Raw genomic sequence first — 12,209 nt, 5'->3', positions numbered from 1 at the left:
CCAGAATTAAATTTCAGAAAGGAACAAGAATGTAAAGGACAACCAGGGAGCTGTAAACCAAACACTCAACTTCTCAGTGCTGAGAGCGCTGGTCTGCTACGGTGACCGGTGCACCAGGAAGTGGGTCACTCAGGACACTCAGAGGAGGAGTTTTGCCTGAGCTGGGCAGGACAGTCTCAGTCTGGAAGCTATGGCTCTAAGTGGCCTCAGAGGCTCCCTGCCACTCCATCCTGGGTCTACTTTGGAGCTGCACTTGCACGAGAGCAGCACAGAGTCGGGGTGTCAAGGACTCAGCCTCCCAAGACAGACTGTCAGCTATTTTACCCAGCGTCACAGAATCTAAAAGCTGCACTTTCCCATTTTTTTCCCCCTGTGGAAAAAAAATCTTTCAAAATAGTAAGGGGAAACGAATTCCTAACGGGATGATCACTATGTATACAGATAGCCTCTGCTAAAAACACGAGCAGCTGAAGTATAGGGTCCAAGGTCATGCGCAGTGGCATCGGAGTTAACGAGAAACTTGATCATCTACTCCTTCTGGGAACTCCCGTTTTGAAGCCGAGACTCCAGAGTGGAGTTCATTCCCCGGGCCCTGACAGCAATAGGTAGCTGGCAGGCCTGGCTCCCAGCTCTGCGACTCCTCCTTTGAGCCTGCTGACCCGCTTCCTGGTGTGGCGTGGCTACCCATCCAGATACACAGGCTTTTTATTTCGTTCTAAACGCCGAGACCTAACCTAAGGATCAGTCCGTGGAACAAAACCCAGGCAGTGATCTCTGTCTAGCTTTCCAGCTGGCCAGGGAGGGACCTTGTCCTAGATGTCTGAGCCCCATCTGCACCCCGTCTTCACTCAGGTGGGGCTGCCTGGGCTACATGGACAGAGTTCTAGTCACTGCTACACTGACTTCTAGGCCTCTGTACTTTCTACCCACTTAGCCCATGGATTCTCTTGAAAGTCCCTTGCGAGTGTCCCACTCCTCAGAATGCTTCAGGACTTTGCAGCATGTCCCCAACCAGGCTGATGTCTGCAGCACACCACGGGACATACCATGGGACAGCCGACTTCCTCCCCACTGTGTCCCCAGCACCCTGATGTCCAGCTCACAGCAGATATTGAAGCCGTGGTGTCCCGTAATCAGGAGTGGTGACTCACATGGGTCATTCATGCTAACAGACTCACTACACCGCCCTTCCGTTCCTCTAAGAACACCACTCCAGGTTCACAGAGGGGGCTGTGGAGGTCTGGCAGCTGACACAAACCTGCCACAGACAAACCTGCCACAGACGTGCTCATGCCCAGCCAGGCTCTCTGCTTGAAGTATTTGAGCCTATTTGTCTGACCCGTGATGGCCTTGGATTAGTCTCAAGGGCAGTCTCGGCTTGGTACCAACATTTTTCCCTGCCACCGCACGTCTGAAATTTTAACACCAGCCAGTTAGAACATTTGATTCATTTTTACAACGTGTGCTTCAGACACCTGTCTGTCTGTTAATATGCTGTGCTGAAAGGCATGAGCACATATACAGTGACAAAGAGAGAACGAAAAGGCTTTAAGAGCAGCGAATATAGAGAACTTTTAAACCAGAGAGTTCAGCAGTATTTACAGCACAGCCCTGACTTCCACAAATAGACACATTTATTTTTAGTAGAATACCAATAATTCTTTATTTCAAAGAGAGTAAAAACACAAAAAATACCTCACTGAGGAGGCAGTGAGCCCTTCAGAAACTGTGACCAAGGAGGGCTCCAGTGTTCTGTGTGGGGAACTTGGGGGTGCCAAGAGGCGTACCCCACAGCATCTAAACTGCACTGTGGACACTGGGCTTCATTCTAAGGATGGAGAAAAGTCTGACCAGGGAGGACACTGCACTGACTGCTGTCAGGGAGAAGGAAGGGTAGGCCAGCTCAGAGTGAACAAGGCTGACGGTGTGGAAGACAGGGTTAAGAGCAGAGCCGGTAGGGAGATGGTGGCAGCCTTTACCCAGGAAGGCCGCAGAGGCTCTCCTGGGAGCATGTGACAGAACCACCCTCCCTCTGCCTGGGAGACCTCCCCAGGTGACAGCTGGATACAGAGTCATCTGAGCAAGGGCACTCTCAAGGCTGAGTCAGCAGAGGCTCTCGTTTCTGGGCGATGGCGGGATGGCGGGCTTTCTTTCTATCTAGCACAGAGCTTGAAATCTGGTGACTTAGGAATGCAGAATTCTCACCCCCGTGCCAAGCAAAAAAAGATCAAACTAAGATATGCAAATTCAAGGGGGAAACTTACTCTTACCCACCAGCTTGACAAGAATAGAAGATGAAACACAACTGTGGTAATATACCACACTGGTAAGGCTGGGAAAATGGTCACTGTCACCTACTGTGGAGTGGATGTAAACTGACACGAGGTTTTACAGGGCAATCTGTGTGTACATACATACATATATGTACACACACACACATACACATGTGTCTATTTTAGACAAATTGTTTTGAGTTGTTATATTAAGCTTTAGTGACATATATGTATATGTATGTATATATGTATATATATCATTTTATTTATTTTATTGGTGATTTACCTCATCACTGTAATGTAAACAGCAGGAGGTATGTAGTTAGTATACTAAAAAATAAAATGTAGAATTTTAGAATAAGACGAAAAGCTGAGCTAGGTGTGTGAGGCCAGGTGTGTGCAGCCAGGTGTGTGAGGCGGCCAGGTGTGTGCCCTTGTCCTAGCACTGGGGAGCAGGGGCAGAGGGACTGAACAAGTTCAGGCAGCCAGGCTTTACACTGGGTTTAAAGTCAACTTAAGATCCCACGTTCATGCCCCTCCCCACAACACAAACTCCTTTCAAGAATATTAATAAAGGCTGGGGATCTGGCTCACTGGGAGAGCCCTTGCCTAGCATGTAGGACACTCTGGGTTCAACCGTCAGCACTGGAAAGAAGAGAATACCCATACTTTCTAGCACATCTTTTTCTGTCTGTCCACCTGTATGCTTTTCTTTTTGCAGCTTCTGCACATGTGAAGTGTTCTTTATGTCTGAGCTACCTTCCCAACTTGTCACATTTAAAAAAAAAATCCAATAAAAAAGCACCAACTGAAATCCTGAAAATCAGTTAACAGATATTGCCAATTAAAATACTTTTCTCACACACACACACACACACACACACACACACACACACACACACACACACGCACACACGCACATGATTAATGCTTTACAAGAGACCCTCATTAATCCCCACCCTTCAGTAATTCACACGGTTTTGTCAATGCTGGGTGGGAAGCTGGAACTGAGTGCCTGACCCTTGGATATTTAGGGTAAGGCTGAGATACACTGGTGGTAGCTTAAAGCTTAGTTATTTCAAAGAAACTGCAGAGTTTAACATGACATAGACCAACAAATAAAATGGTTTTCTCCACTGAGAGGACCCACAAGGAGTCTACATATCAATAGAAATATATATATTCTAGAAATAACTAGCAACATCCACTCTATGTAATTCAAAGAGAATTTCATTTATTCACTGTCCAGACCGCAGAGCTGCAGGCACTGGAGAGAGGCTTACTACCTTAAGCATTCAAATCTGAGACAATTTCTTTGACACATGGTACATGCTCTGAGATGACCCAAAACTGACGACTTCAAATAAGAAGCCACCCTCAGCCATCCCTGTTCCACAGCAGAGCGACTCTATGTCTGATCCATTTACTTTGCAGGTTAGGAAAACCTGACACCCAAACCATGATGCTCAAAGGGTTATGTCTAACAAGCGAGCAGGTCTGACTGTCCCAGCGCCAGCTGAGGGGTCCCGAATGTACACTCTAATCCTCCTCTTCCGCCTCCCTGCACGCACTCCCTGCTAGTACCTCTGCCAGGAAGGAGCCCGCCTGCCCCTCGTGATGCCCACTGTGTGCCTTTAACTACTGTGGGGCAGGAACACCAAATGACCAAGACTGCAACTCCCTAGATAAATGTCAGTCCTGCACAAATGCCAGAGACTCTTGTAAAATCAAAGGGCTTCACAAATCCACCCTCCCCCGCCCCGCCCCGCCCCCTTGGCTGCCTCAGGCCTTCTGTCTCAGTTACTAAACTGTGCTCTAGGTAAGGGACATGCTGGGTTCAGTTACCTCCTGTCTGGTTCCTGTTACACAAGCCCACGGCACCTGAAATCTCATACAGTGCTTGCCTAGCAAACTTTTTCTTTAGTGTGAATGTGGACTTCTACTCACCCTCAGTGACTTACCAAGACTATATATGAATCTTAGAAGCCAGTTTTCAAAGACGAAATCCTAGATATATCTTAAAATTGAACAACACCCCGAGAACTTGGTAAAATAGTTATATATCAAGGCCTAACACCCTTATGCAGGTACTTATCCCTATGTGCGTGTTCTCAAATACCCGGTAAGTACAGAAAGGTCTTAGGCACTGAGCAAACTCCTTATACCCGAAGGCAACCAGGTGGCCCAGCCACATCCTTCAGACACACTGGACCGCCCTACTTACTGGAGGCACCATGTACTGCTACAAGCCCAGAAACTTTCCAGCCAGTCTCTCAAGAACCCGTAGGTTGAGTCTATACTTTTACTGCCTGAGCCCCTCTCAGCTAGGTCATAAACTACATTCGACCAGAGGGAAGAACACAGGATCCACTTGTCTGAACACGCACGGTGTTGTCCCTCATGTTCTGTTCCCAAGCTGTTCAGTGTGCACCAGTGCTAGGTTCCTACCCAGTCACTGCCCTGTCCACTCGGGCCATACTGTCTTCTGAGGCTGGCAGTCGGTCAACAAAGTTAAATTTAAAATCTCAACAATGTCAACAGGGGCACCACAAAGTCAGACTGGGTGAGTGGAAAAGTTTCCCTAAGGAAGGGACAAAGAAATAAGATTTCAACAGTGAAGCTGCCTTAATTTCTCAGGGAGATTCAAGGCAGGGGAACACAGAAAGCACAGGCCACCAGCAGGAGGCAGTGTTTGGAGTTTGAGGAAACAAAGGAAGTGAGACTAGGTCGAGCCAGGACAGACCCAAGAGGTAGAGGAGGCCCAGCCAGCCAGGACTGCTCAGGGAACGCTACAGATTCAGCTGGTCTGTAATTCAGTGAAAACCTTAGGGACTTAACAGAATTCCTTCGTTTTTCTGGAGGTAGGAAGCTAAGGTTAGGCTTTCATTTAAATGGTTGCTCATGCATATAACATGGGAAGCAGTCCAGGAAGGCAAGAGTGAGACACAGGATGCATGAGAGGCTGCTCTCCAATCTATGAGACCTGGTGGATGCCTGGACTAGAGGTGGCAAATGACCTGAGAGTCAAGAACAAGGCTGACAGGAGGCTGGCAGGTGCCAAGGAGGAGTCCTAGGTCCTATTTCTGCACTTAGTGAGCAAGAACGGGTTAGCACTGGTTTAGGGAAGAATAGCAGTTTGGTTCTGGTGCGGTCTGCAGTCCAGGGAGGTCATGACCAGGAAAACAAACTCCAGAGTTATTCTGAATGGTCAATGTAAGGAGACAGAATAGGGAAAGCTTAGGGCCATTCTGAAGACTTAATTCTAATGTCTCCAAGGAAGAACAGCTAGAGTCGTGGAGAAAGGTCACCCAAGTCACCAGATACTTTCCATACCAGAGCTCAGTTTCTCAGTACTTGACAGTTTGCATAGGGCTCCAGTTATAATGACACGTAAGCTACTGAAATATGCTAATTATTATAGCTTTTAAATTATATGTCAGAATATTCAATGACTGCTTACTAAATACCAATAAACTTCTGCTCGACACCAAGCAATGTACAAAACGTAAAAAGTTCATGCTGGGGATGGCTCAGCAGTTAAAACACTGACTGCTCTTCCAGAGGTCCTGAGTTCAAATCCCAGCAAACACATGGTGGCTCATAACCATCTGTAATGGGATCCCGATGCTCTCTTTTGGTGTGTCTGAAGACAGCTACAATACACACACACACACACACACACACACACACACACACACACACACACACACACACACACACTAAATAAATAAGTAAATCTTTAAAAACAAAATCCATGCTGGGAATTACAATTCCTGATCTGGTACTTAGTATTCAGAATGTTGTAAGATCTGTTTGAAGATGACATCGTAACAGATCAGTTAATGATTACTTGGGCCAACCAGAAAGTAAGCTCCCACTATACAGTCCAGTCTCTTCCCCCTCCTCACTCCAGACATCCCGGACAGATAGGCACAATGTGACAAACTAACTTACTATCCTAACTACAGGACAGTATATATCATACCATGTGGCTCCAGGGACTTGGAGTCTTCAAGAGGTCAGATGGCCACAGTAGGAATTCCCAGCTGACAGCCATGCACTTTAAAAGTACACCTGGTTAAGACTTAAAAATTCTGCCTAGCACTGTATCACATCTCAGCCTGTAGTATCCAAGTATCAAGCCAGTGCCTCAAATGCTGACGGAACTGAACACTCTTTCCACAGCAAACATACCCGAATTAACTGGGGTGCACCACAGAACTGCAGAGAAAACAAGCTATCCTGATCATCTTACGCCCTGGAGCGCATTTTGCGTTTCCTTGCGTTGTTTTCCTATCAGGAGCTGCTTTTACGAATAATAAGGGCTGAGTTTTAAAACCAGTGTTGGCAGATATTGAATTTCCTGCTCCCATACCCTCGTTTTAATTTTCTCTTAGAACAGGAAGAAAGAAATCATGCCTGAACTTGCAGCTTTGTTTCCATCCCTCTTAAGAGCAGGCAGATAGAGAGTGAACCAGATCTGCATCTGTTTACTGCACTGCAGCCCAAACCCAGCATGCCTGTTCAGAGGGGGAGGGGGGGGAATCAGAGGTAAGGAGCAGAAACCAAGCTTGCCAGTGCAGGAGAGGGCAAAGCCACCCGTCCTATCTACTGACTTATGAGGTAGGCAGTCAGTAACTGGCCTCAGGGAGCTAGGAAGGCGCGGCTGTATTCACCTAATGTTGTTTGTTGGTGAGTTCAAGAGGACTGATTTTGGTTCTCCCCCCTGCCCTGGTTCTCCCCCCTGCCCCCTTCTCGCTTGCCCTCTCTGCACTTAACATAGGATCAGGAAACATGTTCACTCTATCATCCACCAACTGAAACCCAGGCTCTCTGTACTAGTGACCTTTTCATCAACCAGACCACTGTCTTGCAAAGTTCATCTACACTGAATGAATGAAATCTAAGACAGTGGGAACACTATTCCAACTTCTTTGTCTCCTTTCACTTATGATTTAATATGGCACAAATCTAAGAAACTTTCAACACTACATTTATCCTCTTTGCCAAAGCAGGAGGTTGGGGGGGGGGTGGGGGGGCATAAATAGTACTTACTTGTAAAATACTTGTGCCCACGCAAGGCTGTTAGAGAATGTGTCATATCTGTACAAGCAGGGCAGAGTCCAAGCCCGTCCTCTCACGACTCCTACAGAGCAACTTCCTTTTTAAAGTTCATCAATTAATTTAATAATTAACTTGAAAACAAAAATAGAAACAGCAAAAAAAAAAAAAAAAAACTAATGAGAGGAGCTGGCAACAGCAGCAGGCTGACTTGGGTCGAATCCTACCTTTTGTCTGTAGCTGAGTGATCATAGGGTTTTTCTATGTCCAATTAATTTCTTACCTCCCCAAAGAGAAGTTACCATGCCCGAGAGGGCTGGAGATTAAACAAGGTGATCTATGTAATCTGTCGGCCGCACAGAGGGCAGGGAAGCTGCTTGTATTAAAAGCGTACACATCTATCTACAAACCCACCAGGTGTTTTTATTTTTTTTAAGCCATAGGTAAAATCCTTATGTTTAGTGATCTAAAGGGTACCTACCACACTAACATCCCCGTTTCTGGTGAGTCATTTACTTCAGTTCTGGTCCTGACGTCTTTCTTGATTAAAAATATCCTCAAGTAATTTCTTGAAGACACTGTCGTGTTTTTAACATTGCATATGTTAGCAATCAAACCCAAGACCCTGCTCGTGCTACCTCCTGGCTTCACAGGTTCCCTCTAGACTCTTCAGCAACTGTGGCTTTTAACTAAAGACACAGAAAGGCCAGGACTAAAGCAGATGGCCAGTCGACAGGATGTACATGGCACATGTGATGCAGACAAATCATCTTATGTTGAAAAACGCAGACATGGGGTCAGCAGTGCCCGCCATGGACTAAGACCTTCCTTCCCACGCCACTCTTTCCTGTAATACAGATTTCCCCTCGGCTCAGGGATGCACGTGGAGTGCAGAATGCAAAGGCAATACAAACAGCGTCTTGGCCAGCCCCTCATGTTTCCTCAGAATAACCCATTCTCTCTGACTACTGCACACAGCACTTCTTCCTTTGGGATTGGCCAACAGGGTCAAGGACAGGGTGGCAGACTCCACCTAGGCAAACTGTGGCTGCTTTTTTGTTTGTTTTCTGCTCTTGTTGAAAGCTACAGAATATCCCTTTCTCTGCCATCTTGAAATAGTCAGGCCCACATGTCAGTGACCATTTCCACAAAGTGCAACACATCACACTTGAAGTGCTACAGAAGTATCACAGAAGTATCAATCAACCGGGCTCCTTCCTGTTTGCCTATCTAACAAAATGGAGTCATTATAGTGTATTGGAAATTATATATTAAGGAATGTTGGTTAACCAGTCACTCTTGCCAAGATCAGATATGAAGAGAAAACAAAAGCTGGCAACCACTCTAGCTCTGATATTTCTTTTCCAGAATCCTATTTAATAAGGTTAATCTTTTAAAAATACAGTAATTTCCCTCACCTAGTTTAAAACAAAACCTGGAGAGAAAGCCTAAGTACCAGAGCACGGGAACTCACTCAGGGCTAACTTCTGGGTCTACGCTATGATTTTAGGGGATCACCTGCTCAGAGCAGATGCCTTACTTAGGTTCATTATTAATGTTTTTATACCTCCCCTCCTGCAAAGGATCAGTGATTTGTATTTTTAGCCTAACAGCTTCTAAAAGGAAGTGAAACTGAGGCCTATGAGGAAGCAAGGGCGACTTATGAAATATCTCTACTTCTAAACAAAGCTAACATTAACTAGCACAGCATATCTTGCTCTTTCATGGGGCAGCAAATTGATAGTTTGGTTGAACCTACAAAAATAGGATAGAGTAATTATATCTGCCAAACTCACAATAGCCTGTTCAATGAAGAGCAACACTGTAATTTTTCTTCAAAGACGGTAAATAGGAAGGAAAAGCCCCTTATTCCCTAGTATAAGGGAAAATTCCAAACCCTTGGGCGCCACTTACAGGCACAGACTTTCACTGACTTGAGTTATTTCACTGACGGAGAGGGGGCAGACATACAATCTTTGACTTTAATGAATTTCCCATAATTTATCTTTCACGAATGTGTATTTTCTAAACTTTCAGTTTCTACATTCAAAGTTTAGAAACTGGATTAAAAACAAAACAAAACAAACAAACAAAAAAAACCCCCAAAACTACAATAGGTCTTCAGACACACAGAGGGTGTCTTTGGCTCTCTACTACTACAGAAAACAAACACAAAATATCAGTATTAAATCGTCCTCATCAAAGTATGTGTGTGAACTCCTTGAAAGAGGGGAACATAACGTTCAATTGAGATTTTATATGATTGCCTTATAATCATTTCCCCAAGATCTTAAATGATAAAATAATAAGGCATCGTAACAGGCAACCCAAAACACATGACAATATCTTTGTATAACCTCTTCTTCATGTTGTAAGTTCTATACCAGCAGATTTGAAATGAATTTCAAACCAGTGCTACAAAAACTGGAGGGGCCGTTGGTATTATTTCAAAAAGATAGATACCCTATATTTTACTGCAAATGAAACTATCACATGTAACATTTGAGATGCACCAACAGAATTCCAGCTAACAGTATTTATTTTAATAACAACCTTTACAATTATAAACCCTCCTTAAGGAGAGGAAAGAGAATGCGAAAATTAAGCACAGATTACTCAGGTATTCAATCCCTCCTGCCCTCACCTTCATCCTCCAATTTCGAGTCTACAGGCAACACTAAAGTTCTATATATCATTTTTGCAGTTGCTGCTCTCATGCTATATTCATAGGCCATAACATTGACTTTGTAAATGCTGAAGTACGGCCAGCTGTATTACCATATAGGAAAAAAAAATCAGGTCTCACAAAACTAGAGAAAATTAATTCCTCCAAGTTTAAGTTAGTGTTTTTTGCTTCCGTCTGCAGTTGATCTGTAGTAAGAGTTGCCACCTAGGAATTATTCTGGTAATGTTTTAATCTAATCTGCACAAAAACAGGAAACCCTAGAGGAAGATACGTGTACAAGTGCACACAGAAAGCTGCAGTAGGGCTGGCTGCTGCCTACCTTCCTCCCCATTCTGTCAGAGCCCAGGAGTCAGCACACTTTTTACTACTGGGGGTGGGGGGAGGAAAAACGACCTCCAAGTAATAAACGGACCGTGATTTTAAACAAGCCAGAGCACCAAAAGGGGTCAAATTACTTTAGATAACTAACCGAAACCAAGGATTCCTACTGTCAGATTCGACACACAATAAAACACTCTCCACCCATAGTAAACGTCAAGAAATTCTACGGGGCCACCGGGTGACTATCACGAAAACATATCCAGCAACTTCACACACCCAACAAGATTTTATGCTTTTGTGTATTTTCATCAGAATTTTCAAAAGTATCATATACTTAAAAAAGAATTTCCTCTAACAGAAAATTTTCCAGTAGCCAAAAAAGGGCGAGGCCAAAGAGCCGTTGGTGTAAACTATCTTACGCACATCCTACTTGTGGTGCACCGGAAGACCCCTGCGAGCGAAGCCGCAGCCCCGCACCGTCCCTGTCCCCGCCACGCAGCGGTGCTGCGGGGCGCAGTCCCCACAGCTTTGAAGCTGAATGGCTGACACATCCGGTCCTGGATCCTACAGCATTCCGCCAAACGCTAACTTCAAAGGCGGATTCAAACTCCCAGCGCTCTAGCCTCCGAGGTGCGGTAGGAATTCCCAGGGACATGCAGTGAGGGAAGCCACGGAGTCCCCGCAGACCCGGCGGTCCAGCGAGCCCGCAGCGTCCGCCCGCGTCGCTTTGACAGGCGTTCCCCGCAGTCCCCGGAATCCCCCGGCCGCCTGGGGAGCGTCGCCTAAGCCCGGCCCGGTACCTGCCCGCGGGCGCGCGTCCCCGTGGGGCCGAGGGGCTCTATCCTGTCACAGGGCGCAGACCCACCGCCGTCACCTCCGCCCTCCGGGCTCCCCACTCACAGCGCGCCGTGGGGGCTCTCAGGACCCGGCCCCGGGAGCCCCGCACGTTCGCGGTTTGCACGCCTGTCACATGTCCGCAAACAATAACAAACTCTCCCGCACGTTCCCGTCCCGTCCCCACGCCGTCCCGGGCGCCGCCCGACCTTCAGGGCTCGGGGGCGCGGGGCCCCACGAGCGGAGCCCCGGGAGCCGCGCTCCGTGCTCGCTTCATTCATTGCCCGCCCGGCCCGGCCCGCCGCTCACCCGGAGGGGGCCGCTGCAGAGGGCGGCTCGGCCCCCGCGGGGCTCCGGGCGCCGCTGTCCCGTGCGGCCGCCAGCTCGGCAGAGTGGGAGCCGCAGCGACTCGCTGCTCCCGGGGGTGGCGGTCCCGCCGCAGGCTGGAAGCCACTCGCTCCTGCAGCCGCGTCCGCGGGCTCCGGCGACGGGGAAGTAGATGGGCAGGGCGGCGAGGCGGTGAGGAAGAGCGGCTGCTCCGGCAGCTGGTCCAGCTCCACACTCCTCACTTTGCGCAGCTGCTGCCGCCGCCAGTCCGCGCGCTCGCGGCCCGCGCTGCCAGTCTCCCGCAGCAGCCCCGCGCCCGCTGCGGGCGCGCCGCTTCCTGGAGAGCTCCGCCGCCGCCGCCCGCCTCGGGCTCGCCGCCGCGGCGCCCGGGAATCCCGACGACGAGGCGCGATCGCCCGCCGCCGCCGCCATTTTCTCTCGCGGGCTACATTCGCTCGTGCCTGCGGGGGAGGGAGGGGCGGGAGAGCGCGGGGGCGGGCGGAGCGGCGGGCGCGCGCTGCGCCGAGTGCGCGGGCGCGAGCGGGAGCGGGGCCGCGTCTCCTGGCTCGGGAGCGCGGAGCGGCGGGCGCGCGGCGCAGGTGGGAGGGCAAGGGCTCTGCTGGGGCCGCGCGGGGCGCTGTGCGCTGCACCCGGGCAGCTGCCAGGTAGTGCGGGGCGGGGCAGCGGCTCGGCCGGAGCTCGCCCAC

General features: G+C 48.5%; 1 protein-coding gene across 1 annotated transcript in view; it reads right to left on the bottom strand.

Moving 5' to 3' along the window:
* Positions 1-11,934, bottom strand: part of Map3k1 (mitogen-activated protein kinase kinase kinase 1) — a 65,092-nt gene extending 53,158 nt beyond the window's left edge. Inside the window, 3 exon segments of the mRNA XM_032898897.1 lie at positions 11,485-11,842; positions 11,845-11,874; positions 11,877-11,934. Of these exon segments, the coding sequence (XP_032754788.1) occupies positions 11,485-11,842; positions 11,845-11,874; positions 11,877-11,934 (446 nt within the window).
* Positions 11,935-12,209: the final 275 nt, after the last annotated feature.

This window comes from Rattus rattus, chromosome 3, assembly GCF_011064425.1.
Source record: "Rattus rattus isolate New Zealand chromosome 3, Rrattus_CSIRO_v1, whole genome shotgun sequence".
Classification (NCBI taxonomy): Eukaryota; Metazoa; Chordata; class Mammalia; order Rodentia; family Muridae; genus Rattus; species Rattus rattus.
This window is presented reverse-complemented; position numbering and strand designations above follow the sequence as displayed.